The following is a 24,091-nucleotide window of genomic DNA, read 5'->3' as shown; positions in this document are numbered from 1 at the left end:
GCGCTCACGGTTTTTAAGGATCTACTGCAAAAAGTTCCACATCAAAAAATCCTCTATATGACTGCGCCGTTTTTAAGGATCAACGGCAAAAATGCTTGTCACAGATCAGCTCGGTGCTATTTCTTCAGGGCCTACTTCACACACACACTAGTCAAAGATCCTTTATATGACAGGAGTACTCTATTAAGGATCAACTTCAAATATGCACATCAAAGATCCTCAAAAATACAGAATTGGCCTGCTTTTTTTGAAAGATTTTCTGTGAAAACACGAGTCAAAGATCTTCAAAATAACAGGAGCACTTGAAAGAATCTGCTTCAAAAATGCATATCAGAGATCCTCAATATGACAGGAGCGCTCACCGTTTTTAAGGATCTACTGCAAAAAGTTCCACATCAAAAGATCCTCTATATGACGTAAGCGCTGCGCTGTTTTTAAGGATCAACGGCAAAAATGCTTGTCACAGATCAGCTCGGTGCTATTTATTCAGGGCCTACTGCACACACACACTAGTCAAAGATCCTTTATACGACAGGAGTACTCTATTGAGGATCAACTTCAAATATGCACATCAAAGATCCTCAAAAAGACAAAATTGTCCTGCTTTTTTTTAAAGATTTTCTGTGAAAACACGAGTCAAAGATCTTCAAAATAACAGGAGCACTCGAAATAATCTGCTTCAAAAATGCATATCAGAGATCCTAAATATGACAGGAGTGCTCACCGTGTTTAAGGATCTACTGCAAAAAGTTCCACATCAAAAGATCCTCTATATGACGTAAGCGCTGCGCTGTTTTTAAGGATCAACGGCAAAAATGCTTGTCACAGATCAGCTCGGGGCTATTTATTCAGGGCCTACTGCACACACACACTAGTCAAAGATCCTTTATACGACAGGAGTACTCTATTATGACCAACTTCAAATATGCACATCAAAGATCTTCAAAAAGACAGAATTACCCTGCTTTTTTTTCAAAGATTTTCTGTGAAAACTCGAGTCAAAGATCCTCAAAATAACAGGATAACTGGAAAGGATCTGCTTCAAAAATGCATATCAGAGATCCTCAATATGACAGGAGCGCTCACCGTTTTTAAGGATCTACTGCAAAAAGTTCCACATCAAAAGATTCTCTATATCTGTGGTCCCCAACCACCGGGCGGCGGCCCGGTACCGCAGAATAATTTTGTATTGTTTTATTTTATTTTTCTATTTTTATTTATTATTTTTTTAATTAAATCAACATAAAAAACACTTACAATTAGTGCACCAACTCAAAAAACCTCCCTTTTTCATGACCAAAAAAATAAATAAATAAAATAAAAATAAAAAGGAATTCCGAAGAATTCTATAAAAGGATCTACTTCAAAAATGCACATCAAAGATCCTAAATATAACGAAAGCACTCAGCTCTTTTTAAGAATCCACTGCAACTATCAAAGATCCTCTATATGACATAAGCGCTGCGCCGCCTCTAAGATTAACTGCAAAAATGCTTGTCACAGATCAACTCAGAGCTATTTCTTACTTCACACGCTCGTCAAAGATCCTCAATATGACAAGAGCAATCTACTTAAAAAAATGCATATCAAAGATCCTCTAAATGACAGAACTGCCCTGATCTACTGCATAAACACTAGTCAAAGATCTTCTAACAACAACAACAACCTTGAGCAATTCCCCAATGAAGGCAGTGTGTGTGTGTGTGTGTGTGTGTGTGTGTGTGTGTCGCTTCTATTGTTCCACACGCTATTGTTCCTTTCCATTGAAGCCAAACGCTGTAATGTTACTAATTAAACGACACTCCCCGTGTTAAAAGGGATACTCCCCTTTAATTAAGGCACGAGTCCCTCATTTTATCGCCTAGCCGCTAATCGTTAGCCGGGGGTGAGCTGGCTTTAACGCTGCCACCATAATTCACGGCAGCCAAACGGAGGGATAAAGGGTGCTTTGGCAACTCAAAGATGGACAAAGATTCACGCCTGTCCACAAATTTAACAGAATTGAAAAAGAAACAGGAATGAAAAAAAACATGACTTTTACCATGAAAACTAATAAGGTTCTGCCTCTAAAAAACTGGTATGTGAATTATAGACTACAAGTATGAAATAGGTGTTTTAGTTAAATGGATTAAAAAAATATTTTACCTCGGTGTAAAAAAAAAAATATTTTTATTTGTAACGATACTTAATCAATTAAAAATGTGTATGTATGAAATCAAAAATCTATTTTTTTTAATCAGTCCTGTCTAGCCACTTAGGCAAACCACATTTTAGATGTAGATGATAGCTGTCCAAACTACGACCTATTCAATTTTGGCCCGCGAGATGAGTGTTCCAAATGCTACAAATTTGCTGCCATCTTGTGGACAATGTGAGTAAATCAGATCAGTTGCCCTTGAAAGTACTTTGAAACGACAGAACAGTATTTACTTATGTGACACAATCGAAATAACCTTCCCTAGTCAGGGCGCAAAAAAAAAATGCAACTAGTAGATTGAATTAATATTTAGGAATTCCTGGAACTTTGGGAAAATTGGGAATTTGTACGAAATGTCCACAAGTTTAAGAGATTTAAAAAAGAAAGAGCAATGAAAAAAAACATGACTTTTACCCATCCATCCATCCATTTCCTACCGCTTATTCCCTTTCGGGGTCACGGGGGGCGCTGGCGCCTATCTCAGCTACAATCGGGCGGAAGGCAGGGTACACCCTGGACAAGTCGCCACCTCATCGCAGGGCCAACACAGATAGACAGACAACATTCACACTCACATTCACACACTAGGGACCATTTAGTGTTGCCAATCAACCTATGTGAATTATAGACTACAAATATGAAATAGGTGTTTTAGTTAAATGGATTAAAAAAAAAAAAAGTTTTACCTCGGTGTAAAAAAAAAAAAAAATCGATTTTCGTTTGAATCACAATTTTTATTTGTAACGATACTTAATCGATTAAAAATGTGTATGTATGAAATCAAAAATCTATATTTTTTAATCAGTCCTGTCTAGCCACTCAGGCAAACCACATTTTAGATGTAGATGATAGCTGTCAAAACTACGACCTATTCAATTTTGTCCCGCGAGATGAGTGTACCAAATGCTACAAATTTGCTGCCATCCTGTGGACAATGTGAGTAAATCAGATCAATGACCCTTGAAAATACTTTGAAACGACAGAACAGCATTTACTTATATGACGCAATCGAAATAACCTTCCCTAGTCAGGGTGCAAAAAAAAAAAAATGCAACTAGTAGATTAAATTAATATTTAGGAATTCCTGGAACTTTGGGAAAATTGGGAATTTGTACGAAATGTCCACAAGTTTAAGAGATTTAAAAAAGAAAGAGCAATGAAAAAAAACATGACTTTTACCATTAAAACTAATAAGGTTCTGCCTCTAAAAAACTGGTATGTGAATTATAGACTACAAGTATGAAATAGGTGTTTTAGTTAAATGGATTAAAAAAAAATAGTTTTACCTCGGTGTAAAAAAAAAAAAAAGATTTTCGATTGAATCACAATTTTTATTTGTAACGATACTTAATCGATTAAAAATGTGTATGTATGAAATCAAAAATCTATTTTTTTTTATCAGTCCTGTCTAGCCACTCAGGCAAAACACATTTTAGATGTAGATGGTAGATGTCCAAACTACGACCTATTCAACTTTGGCCCGCGAGATGAGTGTTCCAAATGCTACAAATTTGCTGCCATCCTGTGGACAATGTGAGTAAATCAGATCAATGACCATTGAAAATACTTTGAAATGACAGAACAGCATTTACTTATATGACACAATCGAAATAACCTTCCCTAGTCAGGGTGCAAAAAAAAAAAAAATTGCAACTAGTAGATTGAATTGACATTTCCGAAATCCTGGAACTTTGGGAAAATTGGGAATTTGTACGAAAAAAACTAAATAGGAGCATTTCTTGTCCCAAATAAGAATGTTTTGAAGGTGGGATGGTCAAAAACGGTTTAAAAATTTGATTCGTTTATTTCAAAGGGGACAATGCAATTTCATAAAACACATGACTACACATGGTTAAAAAAAAAACTGAATTAGCCAGAAGGTTAGTTTTCATCTGTAGTGCCCTGGCCATGATGTAAAAACAAAGTACAATTAAAAAAAGAGAGAAAAATGGAAAAAAAATCACAAAATACATATACAATATGATACAAAAAAAAATCCACAACATAACATTTATCTCAGCATCAAAACAGTGCTGACTGCTGGAGGCGTTGACAAGCCATATTTTCCATTTTTTTGTGAAGGCCTTGAAACTTGTGACCAGTTTAACCTCCTCCGGTACTGAGTTCTACACATTTGCCCTCCTTGCTGACTAGGCCCACTTACTGAAAGTGATTGATTGATTGATTGATTGATTAAAACTTTTATTAGTAGATTGCACAGTGCAGTACGTATTCCGTACAATTGACCACTAAATGGTAACTCCCCAATAAGTTTTTTAACTTGTTTAAGTCAGGGTCCAAGTTAATCAATTCATGTGCTTGTGCGCATGGGAATATAACAGTCACCTCTGACAGAGCCTCGAGTGACACGCTCACGGCTGTTTCTTTGGCTGATGAACTCTGCCAGAGGATCTGGAGCCAATTCATGCAGTACTTTAGAGCAGTGGTTCCCAACATTTTTTTTAATTCTAGTACCCCCTAATAAGAGCAAAGCATTTTTGGTTGGAAAAAAAAAGAGATAAAGAAGTAAAACACAGCACTATGTTATCAGTTTCTGATTTATTAAATTGTATAAGTGGGCGGTATAGCTCGGTTGGTAGAGTGGTCGTGTCAGCAATTTAAGGGTTGCTGGTTCGATTCCCGCTTCCACCATCCTAGCCACTGCCGTTGTGTCCTTGGGCAAGACACTTTACCCACCTGCTCCCAGTGACCCCCACACTGGTTTAAATGTAACTTAGATATTGGGTTTAACTATGTAAAGCGCTTTGAGTCACTAGAGAAAAGTGCTATATAAATATAATTCACTTCACTTATAACAGTGCAAAATATTGCTCATTTGTAGTGGTCTTTCTTGAACTATTTGGTAAAAAAGATATAAAAATAACAAAAAAATTGTTGAAAAATAAACAAGTGATTCAATTATAAATAAAGATTTCTACACATAGAAGTAATCATCAACTTAAAGTGCCCTCTTTGGGGATTGTAATAGAGATCCATCTGGATTCATGAACATAAATCTAAACATTTCTTCACAAAAAAGAAATCTTTAACAATAATATTTATGGAACATGTCCACAAAATTCTAGCTGTCAACACTAAATATTGCATTGTTGCATTTCTTTTCACAGTTTATGAACTTACATTCATATTTTGTTGAAGTATCATTCAATAAATATATTTATAAAGGATCTTTGAATTGTTGGTATTTTTAGAATATTTAAAAAAAATCTCAAGTACCCCTTAGCATACCTTCAAGTACCCCCAGGGGTACGCGTACCCCCATTTGAGAACCACTGCTTTAGAGGTCTCTTTTAAGTCTGCAAATGTGTGAAGACAGTCCCGTAACCTTAATATGGACTGTGAAAACAAGGCCGTGGAAACACCGGTAAATCAGAAACTCTGGGAGTTCCTGAAATTTTTTTGAACTTGGAAAATGGTACTTTGACTGTCCGAGGTGTGTGGCATGTGGAACGGTTTGAATCCGTTGAGAAATGTGGAAATTGGGCAAGTTCGAAAAACGACCCTTTCATTTTCAAATGAAAAAAATCAACCAATCAATCAATCAATGTTTACTTATATAGCCCTAAATCACTAGTGTCTCAAAGGGCTGCACAAACCACAACACAAACCACCACGACATCCTCGGTAGGCCCACATAAGGGCAAGGAAAACTCACACCCAGTGGGACGTCGGTGACAATGATGACTATGAGAACCTTGGAGAGGAGGAAAGCAACGGATGTCGAGCGGGTCTAACATGATACTGTGAAAGTTCAATCCATAATGGATCCAACACAGTCGCGAGAGTCCAGTCCGAAGCGGATCCAACACAGCAGCGAGAGTCCCGTTCACAGCGGAGCCAGCAGGAAACCATCCCAAGCGGAGGCAGATCAGCAGCGCAGAGATGTCCCCAGCCGATACACAGGCGAGCAGTACATGGCCACCGGATCGGACCGGACCCCCTCCACAAGGGAGAGTGGGACATAGGAGAAAAAGAAAAGAAACGGCAGATCAACTGGTCTAAAAAGGGAGTCTATTTAAAGGCTAGAGTATACAAATGAGTTTTAAGGTGAGACTTAAATGCTTCTACTGAGGTGGCATCTCGAACTTTTACCGGGAGGGCATTCCAGAGTACTGGAGCCCGAAATGAAAACGCTCTATAGCCCGCAGACTTTTTTTGGGCTTTGGGAATCACTAATAAGCCGGAGTCCTTTGAACGCAGATTTCTTGCCGGGACATATGGTACAATACAATCGGCAAGATAGGATGGAGCTAGACCGTGTAGTATTTTATACGTAAGTAGTAAAACCTTAAAGTCACATCTTAAGTGCACAGGAAGCCAGTGCAGGTGAGCCAGTACAGGCGTAATGTGATCAAACTTTCTTGTTCTTGTCAAAAGTCTAGCAGCCGCATTTTGTACCAACTGTAATCTTTTAATGCTAGACATGCGGAAGGAAAACCAGGAATTCTGGATAATCTGGAATATATATTTTTTTATAAATATATACAAACCCCGTTTCCATATGAGTTGGGAAATTGTGTGTTAGATGTAAATATAAACGGAATACAATGATTTGCAAATCCTTTTCAACCCATATTCAGTTGAATGCACTACAAAGACAAGATATTTGATGTTCAAACTCATAAACTTTACTTTTTTTTTGCAAATAATAATTAACTTAGAATTTCATGGCTGCAACACGTGCCAAAGTAGTTGGGAAAGGGCATGTCCACCACTGTGTTACTTCACCTTTTCTTTTAACAACACTCAATTGTTTGGGAACTGAGGAAACTAATTGTTGACGCTTTGAACGTAGAATTCTTTCCCATTTTTGTTTTATGTAGAGCTTCAGTCGTTCAAAAGTCCGGGGTCTCCGCTGTCGTATTTTACGCTTCATAATGCGCCACACATTTTCGATGGGAGACGGGTCTGGAGTGCAGGCGGGCTAGGAAAGTACCCGCACTCTTTTGTTTAACAAAGCCACGCTGTTGTGACACTTGTCTTGCTTGGATGACAACATATGTTGTTGCTCCAGAACCTGTATGGACCTTTCAGCATTATTGGTGCCTTCACAGATGTGTAAGTTACCCATGCCTTGGGCACTAATACACCCCCATACCATCACAGATGCTGATTTCTGAACTTTGTGCCTATAACAATCCGAATGGTTATTTTCCTCTTTGTTCTGGAGGACACCACATCCTGTTTCCAAATATAATTAGAAATGTGGACTCATCAGACCACAAAACACCTTTCCACTTTGCATCAGTCCATCTTAGATGAGCTCGGGCCCAGCCAAGCCGGCGGCGTTTCAGGATATTGTTGATAAATGGGTTTGGCTTAGCATAGTAGAGTTTTAACTTGCACTTACAGATGTAGCGACCAACTGTAGTTACTGACAGTGGTTTTATGAAGTGTTCCTGAGCCCATGTGGTGATATCCTTTACACACTGATGTCGGTTTTTATAGCAGTACCGCCAGAGGGATTAAAAGTCCGTAATATCGTCGCTTACGTGCAGTGATTTCTCCAGATTATCTGAACTTTTTGATGATTTTACGGACCGTAGATGGTAAAATCCTTAAATTCCTTGCAATAGCTCGTTGAGAAATGTTGTTCTAAAACTGTTCGACAATTTGCTTACAAAGTGGTGACCCTCGCCCCATACTTGTTTGTGAATTACTTAGCATTTCATGGAAGCTGCTTTTATACCCAATCATGTCAGCCAGATTTTCCCAATTAGCCTGCACACCTGTGGGATGTTCTATATAAGTGTTTGATGAGCATTCCTCAACTTTATCAGTATTTATTGCCACCTTTCCCAACTTCTTTGTCACGTGTTGCTGGCATGAAATTCTAAAGTTAGTGGTTATTTGCACAAAAAAAAAAAAAATGTTTATCAGTTTGAACATCAAATATATTGTCTTTGTAGCATATTCAACTGAATATGGGTTGAAAATGATTTGCAAATCATTGTATTCCGTTTATATTTACATACAATTTCCGAAATCATGGAAACGGGGTTTGTATAACGAAACGTTGTTTTCAGCACAAACCTGTTGAAGATTATACAAACAAAGTGTACACTGTTACAGCACAAGAATGCTGATGGGTCGTAATAATAATAATAATAATATTAATAATAGGTGATTTTGTTTTGGGTGCAGCATTGCATATGAGTGAATGCTCGGGCAGTCACACATTAATACGTGTGAGAGGGCAAAGATCTGTAAACGGGTTTGTTTTTGTGTCCTTTCAGCTCGCATTGGATGGCGATCCCTTTGCACACCGGTGTCAAACTCTGGCCTGTGGGCCAAATTTGGCCTGGCGTCTAATTTCATTTGGCCCTTGAGGAAATATCAAATTAACATTAGAGCTGGCCCGCCGGTATTATGCAGCTGTAACACTTCATTCACCTATAATACTCATACTTGCCAACCCTCCCGATTTTCCCGGGACACTCTCGAAGTTCAGCGCCCCTCCCGAAAATCTCCCAGGGCAACCCTTCCTCCGAATTCCACCCGTACAACAATATTGGGGGCGTGCCTAAAGACACTGCGTTTAGCGTCCTCTACAACCTGTCGTCATGTCCGCTTTTCCTCCAGCGTGCCGGCCAAGTCACATAATGTATGCGGTTTGCACACACATATAAATGAATGCACGGCATACTTAATCAACAGCCATACAGGTCACACTGAGGGTGGCCGTATAAACAACTTTAACACTGTTACAAACATGCGCCACACTGTGAAGCCACACCAAACAAGAATGACACATTTCGAGAAAACATCCGCACTGTAATAATAAAATAATAATGGATTAGATTTATATTGCGCTTTTCTATTGTTAGATACTCAAAGCGCTGACAGAGAAGTGGGAACCCATCATTCATTCACACCTGGTGGTGGTAAGCTACATCTGTAGCCACAGCTTCCGTGGGGTAGACTGACCACCAATCATTCATTCACCAGTGTGAGCGGCACCGGGGGCAAGGGTGAAGTGTCCTGCCCAAGGACACAACGGCAGCGATTTGGATGTTATAAGTGGGAAGCAAACCTGCAACCCTCAGGTTTATGGAACGGCCGCTCTACCCACTACGCCATGCCGCCCCTAAACACAACAGAACAAATACCCAGAACCCCTTGCAGCACTAACTGTTCCGGGACGCTACAATATACACGCCCCTGCTACCACCAAACCCCGCCCCCACCAACAACCGCCCACCTCATTATTTCATTTTCAAATGTATTAGCCTGTGGAAAAAGTTAATGTTGATATTTATCTCAGAAGGCTGCAAATAGAAAAGAGGCATAGCGGTATAGCTCGGTTGGTAGAGTGGCCGTGCCAGCAACTTGAGGGTTGCAGGTTCGATTCCCGCTTCAGCCATCTTAGTCACTGCCGTTGTGTCCTTGGGCAAGACACTTTACCCACCTGCTCCCAGTGCCACCCACACTGGTTTAAATGTAACTTAGATATCGGGTTTCACAATGTAAAGCGCTTTGAGTCACTAGAGAAAAGCGCTATAGAAATATAATTCACTTCACTTCACTATAGGTGGGAAGCGAACCTGCAACCCTCAGGTTTATGGCACGGCCGCTCTACCCACTACGCCATGCCGCCCCTAAACACAACAAACACAACAGAACAAATACCCAGAACCCCTTGCAGCACTAACTGTTCCGGGACGCTACAATATACACGCCCCTGCAACCACCAAACCCCGCCCCCACCAACCCCGCCCACCTCATTATTTTATTTTCAAATGTATTAGCCTGTGGAAAAAGTTAATGTTGATATTTACCTCAGAGGGCTGCAAATAGAAAAGAGGCATCGCGGTATAGCTCGGTTGGTAGAGTGGCCGTGCCAGCAACTTGAGGGTTGCAGGTTCGATTCCCGCTTCAGCCATCCTAGTCACTGCCGTTGTGTCCTTGGGCAAGACACTTTACCCACCTGCTCCCAGTGCCACCTACACTGGTTTAAATATGTAACTTAGATATTAGGTTTCACTATGTAAAGCGCTTTGAGTCACTAGAGAAAACCGCTATATGAATATAACTCACTTCACATTCAATTTTTGTTCAAATTTTATTTGATATGCATTGATATTTTTTAAATATTAGTATTAGTATATATATTGGTACCAAACTCGTCACGTGCGTTGTGTCCTGAGCAAGACACTTCACCCTTGCTCCCTATAGAGGCTGGTTAGGGCCTTGCATGGCAGCTCCCTCCATCAGTGTGTGTGTGAATGAGTAAATGTGGAAGTAGTGTCAAAGCGCTTTGAGTACCTTAAAAGCTAGAAAAAGCACTATACAAGTCCAACCCATATTACTATTATTTGAAATTAGATTTTGCATGTCACTATAAAGTTATATAAGCCTTGCTTGGTCAATATTCAATGCAAAACTTGGTTAAAAGTTCAAATTGTTCAACCTTTGTTCAGTTTTAAATTTTGGCCCACTCTGTATTTAAGTTAGACGCCCCTGCCTTAGCAAGTCAGGCCCGTCTTTAAGTGTGTTTTCTTCCCTCCCAGTGTCCAATGCCAGCTGATCACACTGTTCGCCCGCGGCATCGAGGAGACGCACAGTCCCGGTGAACACCTTGGATGGCTTCCGGAAGCCGGACCGCATCAGTCCGCGGGCTAAAGGCTGGACAGGAGTGCTGCATCTCCAGTTATGGGAAGCAAAGCCAAGCAGATGCAGTGATTATTTCTATTTTTTATTTTTATTTTTTTGACGGGGAGGACAGGAAATGTTTCAGCGGTGACCCCGCAGTCAGGGGAATTGGCTAATACGCCAACAGGACCCTGATGCATTGTGGGTAATAAGGCAAAGTGGTTGCAAAGTGCTTTGCTGTGTCTCAGCGCCGCCGCCGCCACGCACCTGTGGCTCCACGCTGGCTAAATCGCCCCGGATGAGAGATTTTCAACGTCATTAGAGACGGACGTCAAGCCGGTCTTGATGACTCAGGGACTATTTCGGAGAACAAGATTATTTATGCTACTTTCACTTATTTAACGCCATAATAAACTGCATGTAGCGCACTGAAGCAATGAGGACCAATCAACTGAGAGATGTGCGTCTCGCTTCTGGTCGATTGAAGTAAGCTGGGAAGCACTTTATATTTTTTTTTTGTACATGTTGTGCAATAAAGATGCTGAAACTTTTCCATTGTGGGTCAATATATGTTGTGTCCATACGTTTAGACCGGGGGGTCGCATTGGGCTAAGTCAGTGGTTCTCAAATGGGGGTACTTGAAGGTATGCCGAGGGGTAAGTGAGATTTTTTTTAAATATTCTAAAAAAATAGCTGCAGCATCATACACTTGTGTGTGTAAATGTTTTCATGAGGTTTTCAAAAATAAAGCTCTCTTGATGAAAGTGTACCCCTGTAATCAATCAATCAATCAATGTTTACTTATATAGCCCTAAATCACTAGTGTCTCAAAGGGCTGCACAAACCACTACCACATCCTCGGTAGGCCCACGTAAGGGCAAGGAAAACTCACACCCAGTGGGACATCGGTGACAATAATGACTATGAGAACCTTGGAGAGGAGGAAAGCAATGGATGTCGAGCGGGTCTAACATGATACTGTGAAAGTTCAATCCACAATGGATCCAACACAGTCGCGAGAGTCCAGTCCAAAGCGGATCCAACACAGCAGCGAGAGTCCCGTTCACAGCGGAGCCAGCAGGAAACCATCCCAAGCGGAGGCGGATCAGCAGCGCAGAGATGTCCCCAGCCGATACACAGGCGAGCAGTACATGGCCACCGCATCGGACCGGACCCCCTCCACAAGGGAGAGTGGGACATAGAAGAAAAAGAAAAGAAACGGCAGATCAACTGGTCTAAAAAGGGAGTCTATTTAAAGGCTAGAGTATACAAATGAGTTTTAAGGTGAGACCTAAATGCTTCTACTGAGGTGGCATCTCGAACTTTTACCGGGAGGGCATTCCAGAGTACTGGAGCCCGAACGGAAAACGCTCTATAAGAATGTATTCATAATTTATAATATTTATATTCAAGTTCATAGGTTTGATATCCAATCCAATCCACTTTATTTATATAGCACATTTAAACAACAATAACGTTTCCAATGTGCTGCACAGCCATGTTAAAAACAATTGTAAAAAAATAAATAAATAAATAAATAAAATAAAAATAAAAAAATAAAAAAAAAAGTATATATATATATATGTTATGCTCCACCAATGACTGAATAAAAACAAAAAATAAATACATATAAAACCAATAAAAACAATACAAAAACAAATATGATTAAAAACTATTTTAAAGGGTAAAATCAATTAAAACAGTAAAATAGAAATCAAAGTGTATAAAACACACAGAGGACCACACAACTCACGTAGTGTTAAAAGCCAAAGAATAAAAGTGGGTCTTAAGACGAGACTTAAAACACTCCACTGTGGATGCAGTTTGAACATGGAGGGGCAGAGTGTTCCAGGGAAGGCTCTGTCTCCCCTGGTCTTAAGTCTGGTCTTGGGCACCACGAGCTGGAACCGGCTCCCAGACCTCAGAGCGCGCGCACGAATGTAAATTTGGATGAGGTCTGGGATATACTGAGGTGCCAGTCCATGTAAAGATTTAAAAACAAACAGCAATGTTTTAAATTCAATTCTAAAATGAACAGGGAGCCAGTGCAAACTCTGAAGAATTGGGGTTGTATGCTGGCGTTTCCTGGCCCCTGGCGTTCTGGACTAACTGCAACCGGGAGAGAGCTTTTTGGCTAATGCCAGCATAAAGTCCAGGCCACTTGAAATAAAAGCATGCACGACTTGTTCAAAAAGGTTAAAAGATAACCTTTACTAAAAGACGAAGGTGATAAAAACACGATTTTAAAATGCCATGGATTTGTTTGTCTAGTTTAAAATGGCTGTCTATAGTGACGCCAAGGCTGGTGACTTTGGGACGCACATCATTTTGCAATGGTCCCAAGTCAGTGAGGGCCGGACCAAAAACTAAAATTTCCGTTTTCCCCTCATTCATTATTAAAAAATTCTGGGCTAACCAAGCCTTGACGTCGCATAGACAGTTGAGAAGGGGTGTCAGGGGGCCGTGGCTTTTTGAAATCGGCATATAAATTTGGCAGTCATCTGCATAAAAGTGATAAAACACTCCATGTTTCTTAAAAATATCTCCAAGAGGGAGGAGATAAAGAGCGAACAGGATGGGGCCTAAAATAGATCCCTGGGGGACACCACAGTAAAGCGGGGCAGAAGAGGAGGTGGCCTCCCCCAGCCTGACAGAGAAGGACCTCTCAGACAGGTAAGATCTGAACCACGCTAACGCAGTCCCCCTGACACCCACACAGTCTCTCAGGCGGTCTAAAAGAATTGTGTGGTCGACTGTATCAAAGGCAGCTGTATTTATATTCTAGTTCATGGGTAGGGAACCTATGGCTCTAGAGCCAGATGTGGCTCTTTTGATGACTGCATCTGGCTCTCAGATCAATCTGAGCTGACATTGCTTAACACGATAAGTAATGAATAATTGTAATCATAGTGTTAAAAATAATGTTCAATATATAAAACATTCTCATGCATTTTTAATACATCCAACCGTTTTCTGCCGAACCTGTTCAAAAAGTTGCATTAATGGTAAGAAGTTATTTATTTATTATTGGTTAGTGTGGGGCTTGCCCACCTGGGGGTTCTACTGACCACCAAGCACCGACATGAGAGTCTGTTTCAGGGTTACAATATTGTTTTATTTTTCAATAAGTCTCTCAGTTGCTTTCCAGCAATAGTATTTCCAGCCCCATCCCAGTATCTCCTCCTGGCTGCTGCTTATAACAAAGCGACAGGTGATTAGATAACAAGGCCCAGGTGGGCCATCTACGCACCTGTCGCTGCAGGCCCGCAGGCCACGCCCCCTCCACAGTTAGCTTCAGAATAACATTGTTATTACAAAGAATAAAAGAGCTATTATACTCTAGAAATGTTGGTCTTACTTAAAAATGCACGTTTAGTTGTGTTCAGTGTTAAAAAAAACATTATATGGCTCTTACGGAAATATATTTTAAAATATTTGGCTTTTTGGCTCTCTCAGACAAAAAAGTTCCCGACCCCTGTTCTAGTTGGAAACAGCACTGTGAGGAATTTATAGTAATGTTCATAAAAAGTTAATAGAATTACAATTGATGGAGAATGTCAGACTATTTCATTCAGAAAGACTGTAGGTTAGGTAGCTCATTTAAAATATCCTAAACTTTTTTTTGACCCTGCCTTTTTTTTTTTTTTTTAAAGAAAGAATCGAAATTGAGAATTGTCAGGAATCGGAATCAAAACAAGGAATCGGAATCGGAATCGTTCGAATTCAAACAATACCCAACCCTAGGTAGGGTCGCCCCCTTGTTGGGTTGAAATACACTTAAGACTCAAAATCCTTTATAAATATATTTATTGAATAATACTTCAACAAAATATGAATGTAAGTTTGTAAACTGTGAAAAAAAAAATGCAACAATGCAATATTCAGTGTTGACAGCTAGATTTTTTTGTGGACATGTTCCATAAATATTGATGTTAAAGATTTCTTTTTTTGTGAAAAAATGCTTGGAATTATGTTCATGAATCCAGATGGATCTCTATTACAATCCCCAAAGAGGGCACTTTAAGTTGATGATTACTTCTATGTGTAGAAATCTTTATTTACAATTGAATCAATTGTTGATTTTTCAACACGTTTTTAGTTATTTTTATATAATTTTTCCAAATAGTTCAAGAAAGACTACTAAAAATGAGCAATATTTTGCACTGTTATACAATTTTAATAAATCAGAAACTGATGACATAGTGCTGTATTTTACTTCTTTATCTCTTTTTTTCAACCAAAAATGCTTTGCTCTGATTAGGGGGTACTTGAATTAAAAAAAATTTCACAGGAGGCACATCACTGAAAAAAGGTTGAGAACCACTGCTCTATATGGCGAAAGCGCTGCGCTGTTTAAAGGGGAACATTATCACCAAACCTATGCAAGCGTCAATATATACCTTGATGTTGCAGAAAAAAGACCATGTATTTTTTTAACCGGTTTCCGAACTCTAAATGGGTGAATTTTGGCAAATTAAACACCTTTCTGTTTATCGGTCTTTTAACGATGACGTCAGAACGTGACGTCACCGAGGTAACACACCCGCCATATTCATTTTCACATTACAAACACAGGGTCTCAGCTCTGTTATTTTCCGTTTTTTCGACTATTTTTTGGAACCTTGGAGACATCATGCCTTGTCGGTGTGTTGTCGGAGGGTGTAACAACACTAACAGGGAGGGATTCAAGTTGCACCACTGGCAAGAAATCTGCCGCCAGACCCCCATTGAATGTACCAGAGTGTCTTCACATTTGACCGGCGGTGCTAAGACAGACATGGCACAGAGATGTGTGGATAACCTGCAGATGCATTTGCAACGATTAAGTCAACGAAATCACAAAGGTGAGTTTTGTTGATGTTGTTGACTTATGTGCTAATCAGACATATTTGGTCACGGCATGACTGCCAGCTAATTGATGCTAACATGCTACGCTAATCGATGCTAACATGCTATTTACACTAGCTGTATGTACATTTGAAACTAGATACCCACATTTAATGCGAAACAAACACTTACCAATCGACGGATTTAAGTTGCTCCAGTGTCACAAGATGCGAAAGTCCTGATCGTTTGGTCCGCACATTTTACCGGCGATGCTAATAAGGCAGCCATGCTATGGGCCACTTCATTAGGTACACCCATTTTATGGCCGAATAGCGTCAATAGCTATTCCCTCAATAGCTTCAATTTCTTCTTCAATTTCGTTTTCTGTATCTGCCTCCATACTCCGACCATCTGTTTCAATACATGCGTAATCTGTTGAATCGCTTAACCCGGTAAAATCCGAGTCTGAATCCGAGCTAATGTTGCTATATCTTGCTGTGGTAACCGCCATGTTGTTTGTATTGGCAGCCCTGTATGACGTCACAGGGAAATGGATAGTGGTTTCGAAGATAGCGAAAATAAGGCACTTTAAAGCTTTATTTAGGGATATTCCGGGACCGGTAAAATTTTGAAAAAAACTTCAAAAAATATAACAAGCCACTTTTTTCTGCAACATCAAGGTATATATTGACGCTTGCATAGGTTTGGTGATAATGTTCCCCTTTAAACAGCGCAGCGCTTTCGCCATATAGAGCAGTGGTTCTCAACATTTTTTCAGTGATGTGCCTCCTGTGAATTTTTTTTTAATTCAAGTACCCCCTAATCAGAGCCAAGCATTTTTGGTTGAAAAAAAGAGATAAAGAAGTAAAATACAGCACTATGTCATCAGTTTCTGATTTATTAAATTGTATAACAGTGCAAAATATTGCTCATTTGTAATCTCACGTACCCCTTGGCATACCTTCAAGTACCCCCAGGGGTACGCGTACCTCCATTTGAGAACCACTGCACTAGAACATATAAAATGGTGTTGTTTACTTGAGTCATATTGCAGTCTACACGTAGTTCGTAAGTTTGACTGCCATCTACTAATCACACTTATTCATTACACCAGTTTTTCAACCTTTTCTGAGCCGAGGCACATTTTTTCATTGAAAAAATCCCAAGGCACACCATCGACAGAAAACATTAAACAATTAAACTCAGCACTCGATATTGACAGTAAAGTCGTTTTTGCAATTGTTGGATAAAAATTCCAACCATAACCAACCATGCATCACTGCAGCTGGTCTCAAAGTAGGTGTACTGTGTTTTGGTGTTTTCCTGTGTGTAGTGTTTTAGTTCTTGTCATGTAGGGATGTGTTTTGTGGACGCCATCTGCTCCACGCACTGTAAGTCTTTGCTGTCGTCCAGCATTCTGTTTGTTTACTTTACAGCCAGTTCTGTTTGAGATTCGTTTTACATAGCCATCCCTAAGCTTCAATGCCTTTTGTTTATTTTTAATTTAAGCTGTAGATACTGTTTTACCTGCACACTGCCTCCCGCTGTCATCTGCATATTGTGATCACGACAAATACTGTTCCTGGTGTCTACATAGCCATTAACTACCTACTGCCACCTACTGATATGGAAGTTGACATCACAGACAATATTTACTGGTTTGCAAATAATATTTTTAACCCAATTAGGTGAAATTACGTAATTTCCAACGGCACACCAAACAATATCACACGGTACCCCAGTGTGCCGCGGCACAGTGGTTGAAAAACACCGCATTACACCATGTACCAAATAAAATAGCTTCGAGGTCGGTAAACAAAACTCGAATTATTCTGTACATTAAGCGGGTTATAAGGCGCACTGTTAAGTTTTGAGGGGGAAAAAAAGATTTTAAGTGCACCTTATAGTCCGGAAAATACAATATATATCAGGGGTAGGGAACCTATGGCTCTCGAGCCAGATTTTTTCTCTTTTGATGACTGCATCTGGCTCTCGGATCAATCTGAGCTGACATCGCTTAGTGTTAAAAATAACATTCAAAATATAAAACATTCTCATGCATTTTTATGTTCAAGAAGTTGCGTTAATGGTGAGAAGTAATTTATTTATTATTGATTAGTGTTGGGCTTGCCCTCCAGGGGTTCTTCAGACCACCAAGCACCGACATGAGAGCCTGTTTTAGGGTTAAAATATTGTTTTTTTTTTTCAATTAGTCTCTCAGTTGCTTTCCAGCAATTGTCTTTTTCTCTTTCGTCCTCACTCGCGCTCTGGCTCCAGCCCCAACCCTGTCTCTCCTCCTGGCTGCTGCTTATAACAGAGCGATTAGATAAAAAGGCCCAGGTGGACCATCTACGCACCTGTCGCTGATTTCCAGGCCGGTCCTGGCAACATCCCGCTTTGCTGCAGGCCCGCAGGCCACGCCCCCTCCACAGTTAACTTCAGAATAACATACAAAGAATAAGAGACCTATTATACTCTGGAAATGTTGATATTACTTAAAAATGCACACGTTTAGTTGTGTTCAGTGTTAAAAAAAAATATTATATGGCTCTTAGGGAAATACATTTTAAAATATTTGGCTTCTTGGCTCTCTCAGACAAAAAGGTTCCCGACCCCCTGGTATATATTGTATCTGTTGATGTAGTTCTGGTGTAGACCGATACACTTCAAAATGCCAAATATCTGCATTGACAATCAATCTCGTTGACATAAACACGCACTTCGGCGTTACACATTGTTGTTTCCATCAAATCTTCTGTGTCCCGTAAGCCAGAGAAGGTCGCACATCCTAGCTCTAATTTACACAGGACTCGGTGGCTTTATGAGCTGTTATATGGACACTTTGAGACTATATTGCCTTTGTTATAAATGGCCGGGTTTGGACTTTTCCGCCGGAGCAGAAAGAAAGATAAGAAAACGCAACAGTCTGGCAGGAAAAAGATGCAAAAGCGGGAGCATTGTGGTGGATGAAAGGTAAACGTGTGAAAGACGAAATGGAAAAGCCTGGCAGGGGGAAGGACGCGGTCCAAACATCGATTGGAACGGGCTCCACATGTAAGAGACGTAGATCAATGATGCTGCGAGAGTCCGTCTCCTCAGTCGGGGACGACTGGCTTTTTATGCCTTTTTTCTATAAAGCTCTTGCTGAATGTTGTCAGACTTTAAATACAAGCCCTTTTTTTTTTTTTTAGTTTATGTATAATAACATCCATTTGTCTGGTGGATGTGGTTGGAATCCTATTTGGGAGGATGTACTGGTCACTAGGAATGGGTGATGGCCTAAAATCTATATCGCAATGTACTGTATATCTTGCGATAACAACATATATCACAATTAGGGCTGGGCGATATGGCCTTTTATTAATATCTCGATTTTTTTTTAAGTCCATGTCACGATGCACGATATATATCTTGACATTTTGCCTTGGCCTTGAATGAACACTTGATGCACATAATCACAGCAGTATGATGATTCTATGTGTCTACATTAAAACATTCTTCATACTGCATTAAAGGCCTACTGAAATGAGATTTTCTTATTCAAACGGGGATAGCAGGTCCATTCTATGTGTCATACTTGATCACTTCGCGATATGGCCATATTTTTACTGAAAGGATTTAGTAGAGAACATCGACGATAAAATTTGCAACTTTTGGTCGCTAATAAAAAAGCCTTGTCTTTACCGGAAGTAGCAGACAATGTGCGTGTGACGTCACAGGTGTGAGGGCTCCTCACATCCTCACATTTTTTATAATGTGAGCCACCAGCAGTAAGAGCAATTCGGACCGAGAAAGCGAGGATTTCCCCATTAATTTGAGCGAGGATGAAATATTCTGGATGAGGAAAGTTAGAGTGAAGCGCTAATAAAAAAAAAAGAAAAGGGGACGGCTCCAAGCGGCGGCAGTGGGAGGGTTTCAGATGTAATTAGACACATTTACTAGGATAATTCTGGAAAATCCCTTATCTGCTTATTGTGTTAATAGTATTTTAGTGAGATTATAGTCGTACCTGAAAGTCGGATGACTGTGGTGAACGCCAGTGTCTCTCAGAGAAGCCAATGGAGGAGCCTTTTTGAGCTGCAGGATGAGGTGGCGTAATCCACTCAAGTCTCCGGTAAGAGCCGACTTAATATCACAATTTTCCCATCCAAAAACTTGCTGGTTGACGTAAAGAAACATGTTTTCTTGACCGCTCTGTGTTAAAGCTTCACAAGAAAGAAACACCGGCTGTGTTTCGGTGCTAAAGGCAGCTGCAATCCACCGTTTTCCACCAACAGCATTTTTTTGACGTCTCCATTATTAATTGAACAAATATCAAAAGATTTAGAAACACAGATGTCCAAAATACTGTGTAATTGCGCGATGAAAAGAGACGACTTTTAGCCGTAAGTGGAGCTGGGCTAATATGTCCGCTCTAACCAATAACGTCACAAACACGCATCATCACTCCGCGACGTTTTCAACAGGAAACTCCGCGGGAAATTAAAAATTGTAATTTAGTAAACTAAACCGGCCGTATTGGCATGTGTTGCAATGTTAATATTTCATCATTGATATATAAACTATCAGACTGCGTGGTCGGTAGTAGTGGGTTTCAGTAGGCCTTTAATATATGATCATTTTAAACTTTCATGCAAAATCACAAATAAGTCAATATACCAAAACTGTATTTTTTTTTTTCAAACAGTTATTAAGCAGTGGCACAAACATTTAATTAATTTACAAAACAGAAAGTGCAAGATCGTCAGACATTTTAAAACAAGCTATAAGTGCGCTTTTGTGCATGATGTCACCAAGATGACATATCAAATCAACACTGAATTAAAGTGCACTTTTTGTACAGAACGCCACTACAATAGTTTAAACAAATAAAGTGCACTTTTGTGCATGATGTCACATAAGATATTTCAATAACTGTCAAATAAAAATAAGCTGCATAATAGGAAATCAATGTCTTGCTTATTTCAGCAAGACAATGCCAAGCCAAGTGTTACAACAGCGTGGCTTCGTAGTAAAAGTGAAGTGAATTATATTTATATAGCGCTTTTCTCTAGTGACTCAAAGCGCTTTACATAGTGAAACCCAATATCTACGTTACATTTAAACCAGTGTGGGTGGCACCGGGAGCAGGTGGGTAAAGTGTCTTGCCCAAGGACACAACGGCAGTGACTAGGATGGCGGAAGCGGGAATCGAACCTGCAACCCTCAAGTTGCTGGCACGGCCGCGCTGCCAACCGAGCTATACCGCTCCGAGTGCAGGTACTTTCCTGACCCGCCTGCAGTCAAGACCTGTTTCTAATCAAAAATGTGTGGCGCATTATGAAGCGTAAAATACGACAACGGAGACCCCGGACTGTTGAACGACTGAAGCTCTACATGACACAAGAATGGGAAAGAATTCCACTTTCAAAGCTTCAACAATTAGTTTCCTCAGTTCCCAAACGTTTATTTATGTGTTGTTAAAAGAAAATGTGATGTAACACAGTGGTGAGCATGCCCTTTCCCAACTACTTTGGCACGTGTTGCAGCCATGAAATTCTAAGTTGATTATTATTTGCAAAAAAACATTTTTTTATGAGTTTGAACATCAAAAATCTTGTCTTTGTAGTGCATTCAACTGAATATGGGTTGAAAAGGATTTGCAAATCATTGTATTCCGTTTATATTTACATCGAACACAATTTCCCAACTCATATGGAAACGGGGTTTGTAGTATGAAAATGTAAATGTTAAATTATGTTGTGATAGTTGGAATTAAACTATATGATAAGTGTACGGCTGCAAACTTAGTTGAGAACGTAAACATGCCAAAGTTAATCTACTATTTTAACCCTCCTGGTTCAGTCCATGCTGTCAGTACCTCAGAGACTGGTGACTGGTATGAGAAACCAGCCTGCTGTCCAACTTGTCAGTTCAGTGTCCAGCATTAGTTAAAATTGACACGTCTACCCAGAATTCATTGCTGTAACAGTACTACGTTTTCAGCTAATGTTGAATATAAATCAAGGTTTTCTTTAACAATACTGTAGCTTTTGCTGAGAGTTTGCATGCTTTAAATATGTGTCATAAATAAATAAATACCATTAAATAAGTTACTGATGCAGAGTTATAAATCATTAATAGAAAATGCGTGATTGTAAAATCCATCCATCCATTATCTTCCGCTTATCCGAGGTCGGGTCGCGGGGGCAGCAGCCTAAGCAGGGAAACCCAGACTTCCCTCTCCCCGGCCACTTAGTCTACCTCTTCCCGGGGCGTTCCCAGACCAGCCGGGAGACATAGTCTTCCCAACGTGTCCTGGGTCTTCCCCGGGGCCTTTGTAAAATCTCCTGAGCAAAATGTAAATGTTTTCTGTTCATTGTGTGGCGACCTCACGGACAGTAAACAAGGGGAGGGTGCTTGAGCACGTTGTCTTCAGCTCCTAAAAGATTTAAGTGTATTCGGTGATTTGTGTAAAACTTCAAGCAAGTGATTATTAGAACCTTTTTTCGTTACAAGCAGCAAACGAGGAATTGTATTTTTGTAATTTAATTTCTTTTTGAGTGTTTATTAATGTGAGAACAAAGTCTGATGTACTGTATTTGTAAGTTCTCAGGGGTCACCAACGTTTTTGAAACCAATAGCTACTTCTTGGGTGCTGATTAATGAGAAGGGCTACCAGTTTGATACACACTTAAATAAATTGCCAGGAATAGCCAATTTGCTCAATTTGCCTTTAATAAATAAATCTATATATACATACATAAAAAAAAATGGGTATTTCTGTCTGTCATTCCGCCGTATATTTTTTTTCCTTTTGCGGAAGGTTTTTTGTAGAGAATAAATGATGAAAAAAACACTTAATTGAACGGTTTAAAAGAGGAGAAAACACGAAAATTTAAATTAAATTTTGAAACATAGTTTATCTTCAATTTCGACTCTTTAAAATTCAAAATTCAACCGAAAAAAATGAAGAGAAAAACTAGCTTATTTGAATCTTTTCGAAAAAAATGTAAAAAATAATTTATGGAACATTAGTCATTTTTCCTGATTAAGATTAATTTTAGAATTTTGAGGACATGTTTTAAATAGGTTAAAATCCAATCTGCACTTTCTTAGAATATATGAAAAAATGGACCAAGCTATATTTCTAACAAAGACAAATCATTATTTCTTTTAGATTTTCCAGAACAAAAATTTTTTGATGAATTCAAAAGACTTTGAAATAAGATTTAAATTTGATTCTACGGTGATTTTTTTGAATTTTAATCATAATAAGTTTGAGGAAATAGTTCACAAATATTCTTCGTCGAAAAAACAGACGCTAAAATAAAAAATTAAATTACATTTTTTTTTATTCTTTACAATAAAAAAATACTTCAACATTGATTTAAATTGTCAGGAAAGAATTGGAAAAAAATTAAAAGGTAGTGAATATAAGTGAATTTTATTTATATAGCGCTTTTCTCTAGTGACTCAAAGCGCTTTACATAGTGAAACCCAATATCTAAGTTACATTTAAACCAGTGTGGGTGGCACTGGGAGCAGGTGGGTAAAGTGTCTTACCCAAGGACACAACGGCAGTGACTAGGATGGCAGAAGCGGGAATCGAACCTGCAACCCTCAAGTTGCTGGCACAGCCACTCTACCAACCGAGCTATACCACCCCAGGTAAAAAGGTAAATGTGTTTAAAAGTCCTAAAATCATTTTTAAGGTTGTATTTTTTCTCAAAAATGTCTTTCTGAAAGTTATAAGAAGCAAAGTAAAACAATAAATGAATTTTTTTAAACAAGTAAAGACCAAGTCTTTCAAATATTTTCTTGGATTTCCAAATTCTATTTGAGTTTTGTCTCTATTAGAATTAAAAATGTCGAGCAAAGCGAGACCAGCTGGCTAGTAAATAAATACAATTTTAAAAATAGAGGCAGCTCACTGGTAAGTGCTGCTATTTGAGCTATTTTTAGAACAGGCCAGCGGGTGACTAATCTGGTCCTTACGGGCAACCTGGTGCCCGTGGGCACCGCGTTGGTGGCACCTGGTGTGGATGGTGTATACAGCAAGAAGGAGTCAATAAATGCCCGTTTTACAAAAAAAAACTTTCCTGTGTTGCCGTGTACCGAAAGGAGCTACAAATAGGATGTGTTACCTGACTGTATAAAAGATTTACAGTCAAAAAGTTGTAACCATGCCTAAGATTGATAAGGGGAACAAAGAGATCCCGCTAAATTACAACACACAGTGCCAAACTACATGTGTTATTATCGAAATCCTGCTGCTACAAATCTTATTGAACCAATTTGTATGGTTATGTTTGCTACAGCACATGCACTAGAGATGCGCTGATACGGAATTATATTATCCGCAACCGCATCACCAAAGTCGTCATCCACCCGCCGTCCACACGAACCAACATTTTATCAGAACCGCCCGCCACCCGCCCGCTGAAATACATCAGAGGTCAGCCACCTTTACCA

At 39.6% G+C, this 24,091-nt stretch overlaps 1 protein-coding gene and 1 long non-coding RNA gene across 5 annotated transcripts in view; one reads left to right on the top strand and one right to left on the bottom strand.

Moving 5' to 3' along the window:
• cerk (ceramide kinase) overlaps positions 1-11,361 on the top strand; it is a 154,409-nt gene extending 143,048 nt beyond the window's left edge. For all 4 annotated transcript variants that reach the window (XM_061914476.1, XM_061914475.1, XM_061914477.1 and 1 more), the window contains one exon: positions 10,729-11,361. In XM_061914476.1, coding sequence (XP_061770460.1) covers positions 10,729-10,840 — 112 coding nt within the window. In that variant the 3' untranslated portion in view covers positions 10,841-11,361. The remainder of the gene's footprint in view (positions 1-10,728) is intronic.
• LOC133561185 (uncharacterized) overlaps positions 1-24,091 on the bottom strand; it is a 180,678-nt gene that overhangs the window by 53,556 nt on the left and 103,031 nt on the right. The gene's annotated exons all lie outside the window — the stretch shown is intronic.

The sequence above is a fragment of the Nerophis ophidion genome, linkage group LG10 (genome assembly GCF_033978795.1).
Source record: "Nerophis ophidion isolate RoL-2023_Sa linkage group LG10, RoL_Noph_v1.0, whole genome shotgun sequence".
NCBI classification, from domain to species: domain Eukaryota; kingdom Metazoa; phylum Chordata; class Actinopteri; order Syngnathiformes; family Syngnathidae; genus Nerophis; species Nerophis ophidion.
Note: the sequence above shows the minus strand (reverse complement) of the source record. Positions and strands in the feature narration are given on the sequence as shown.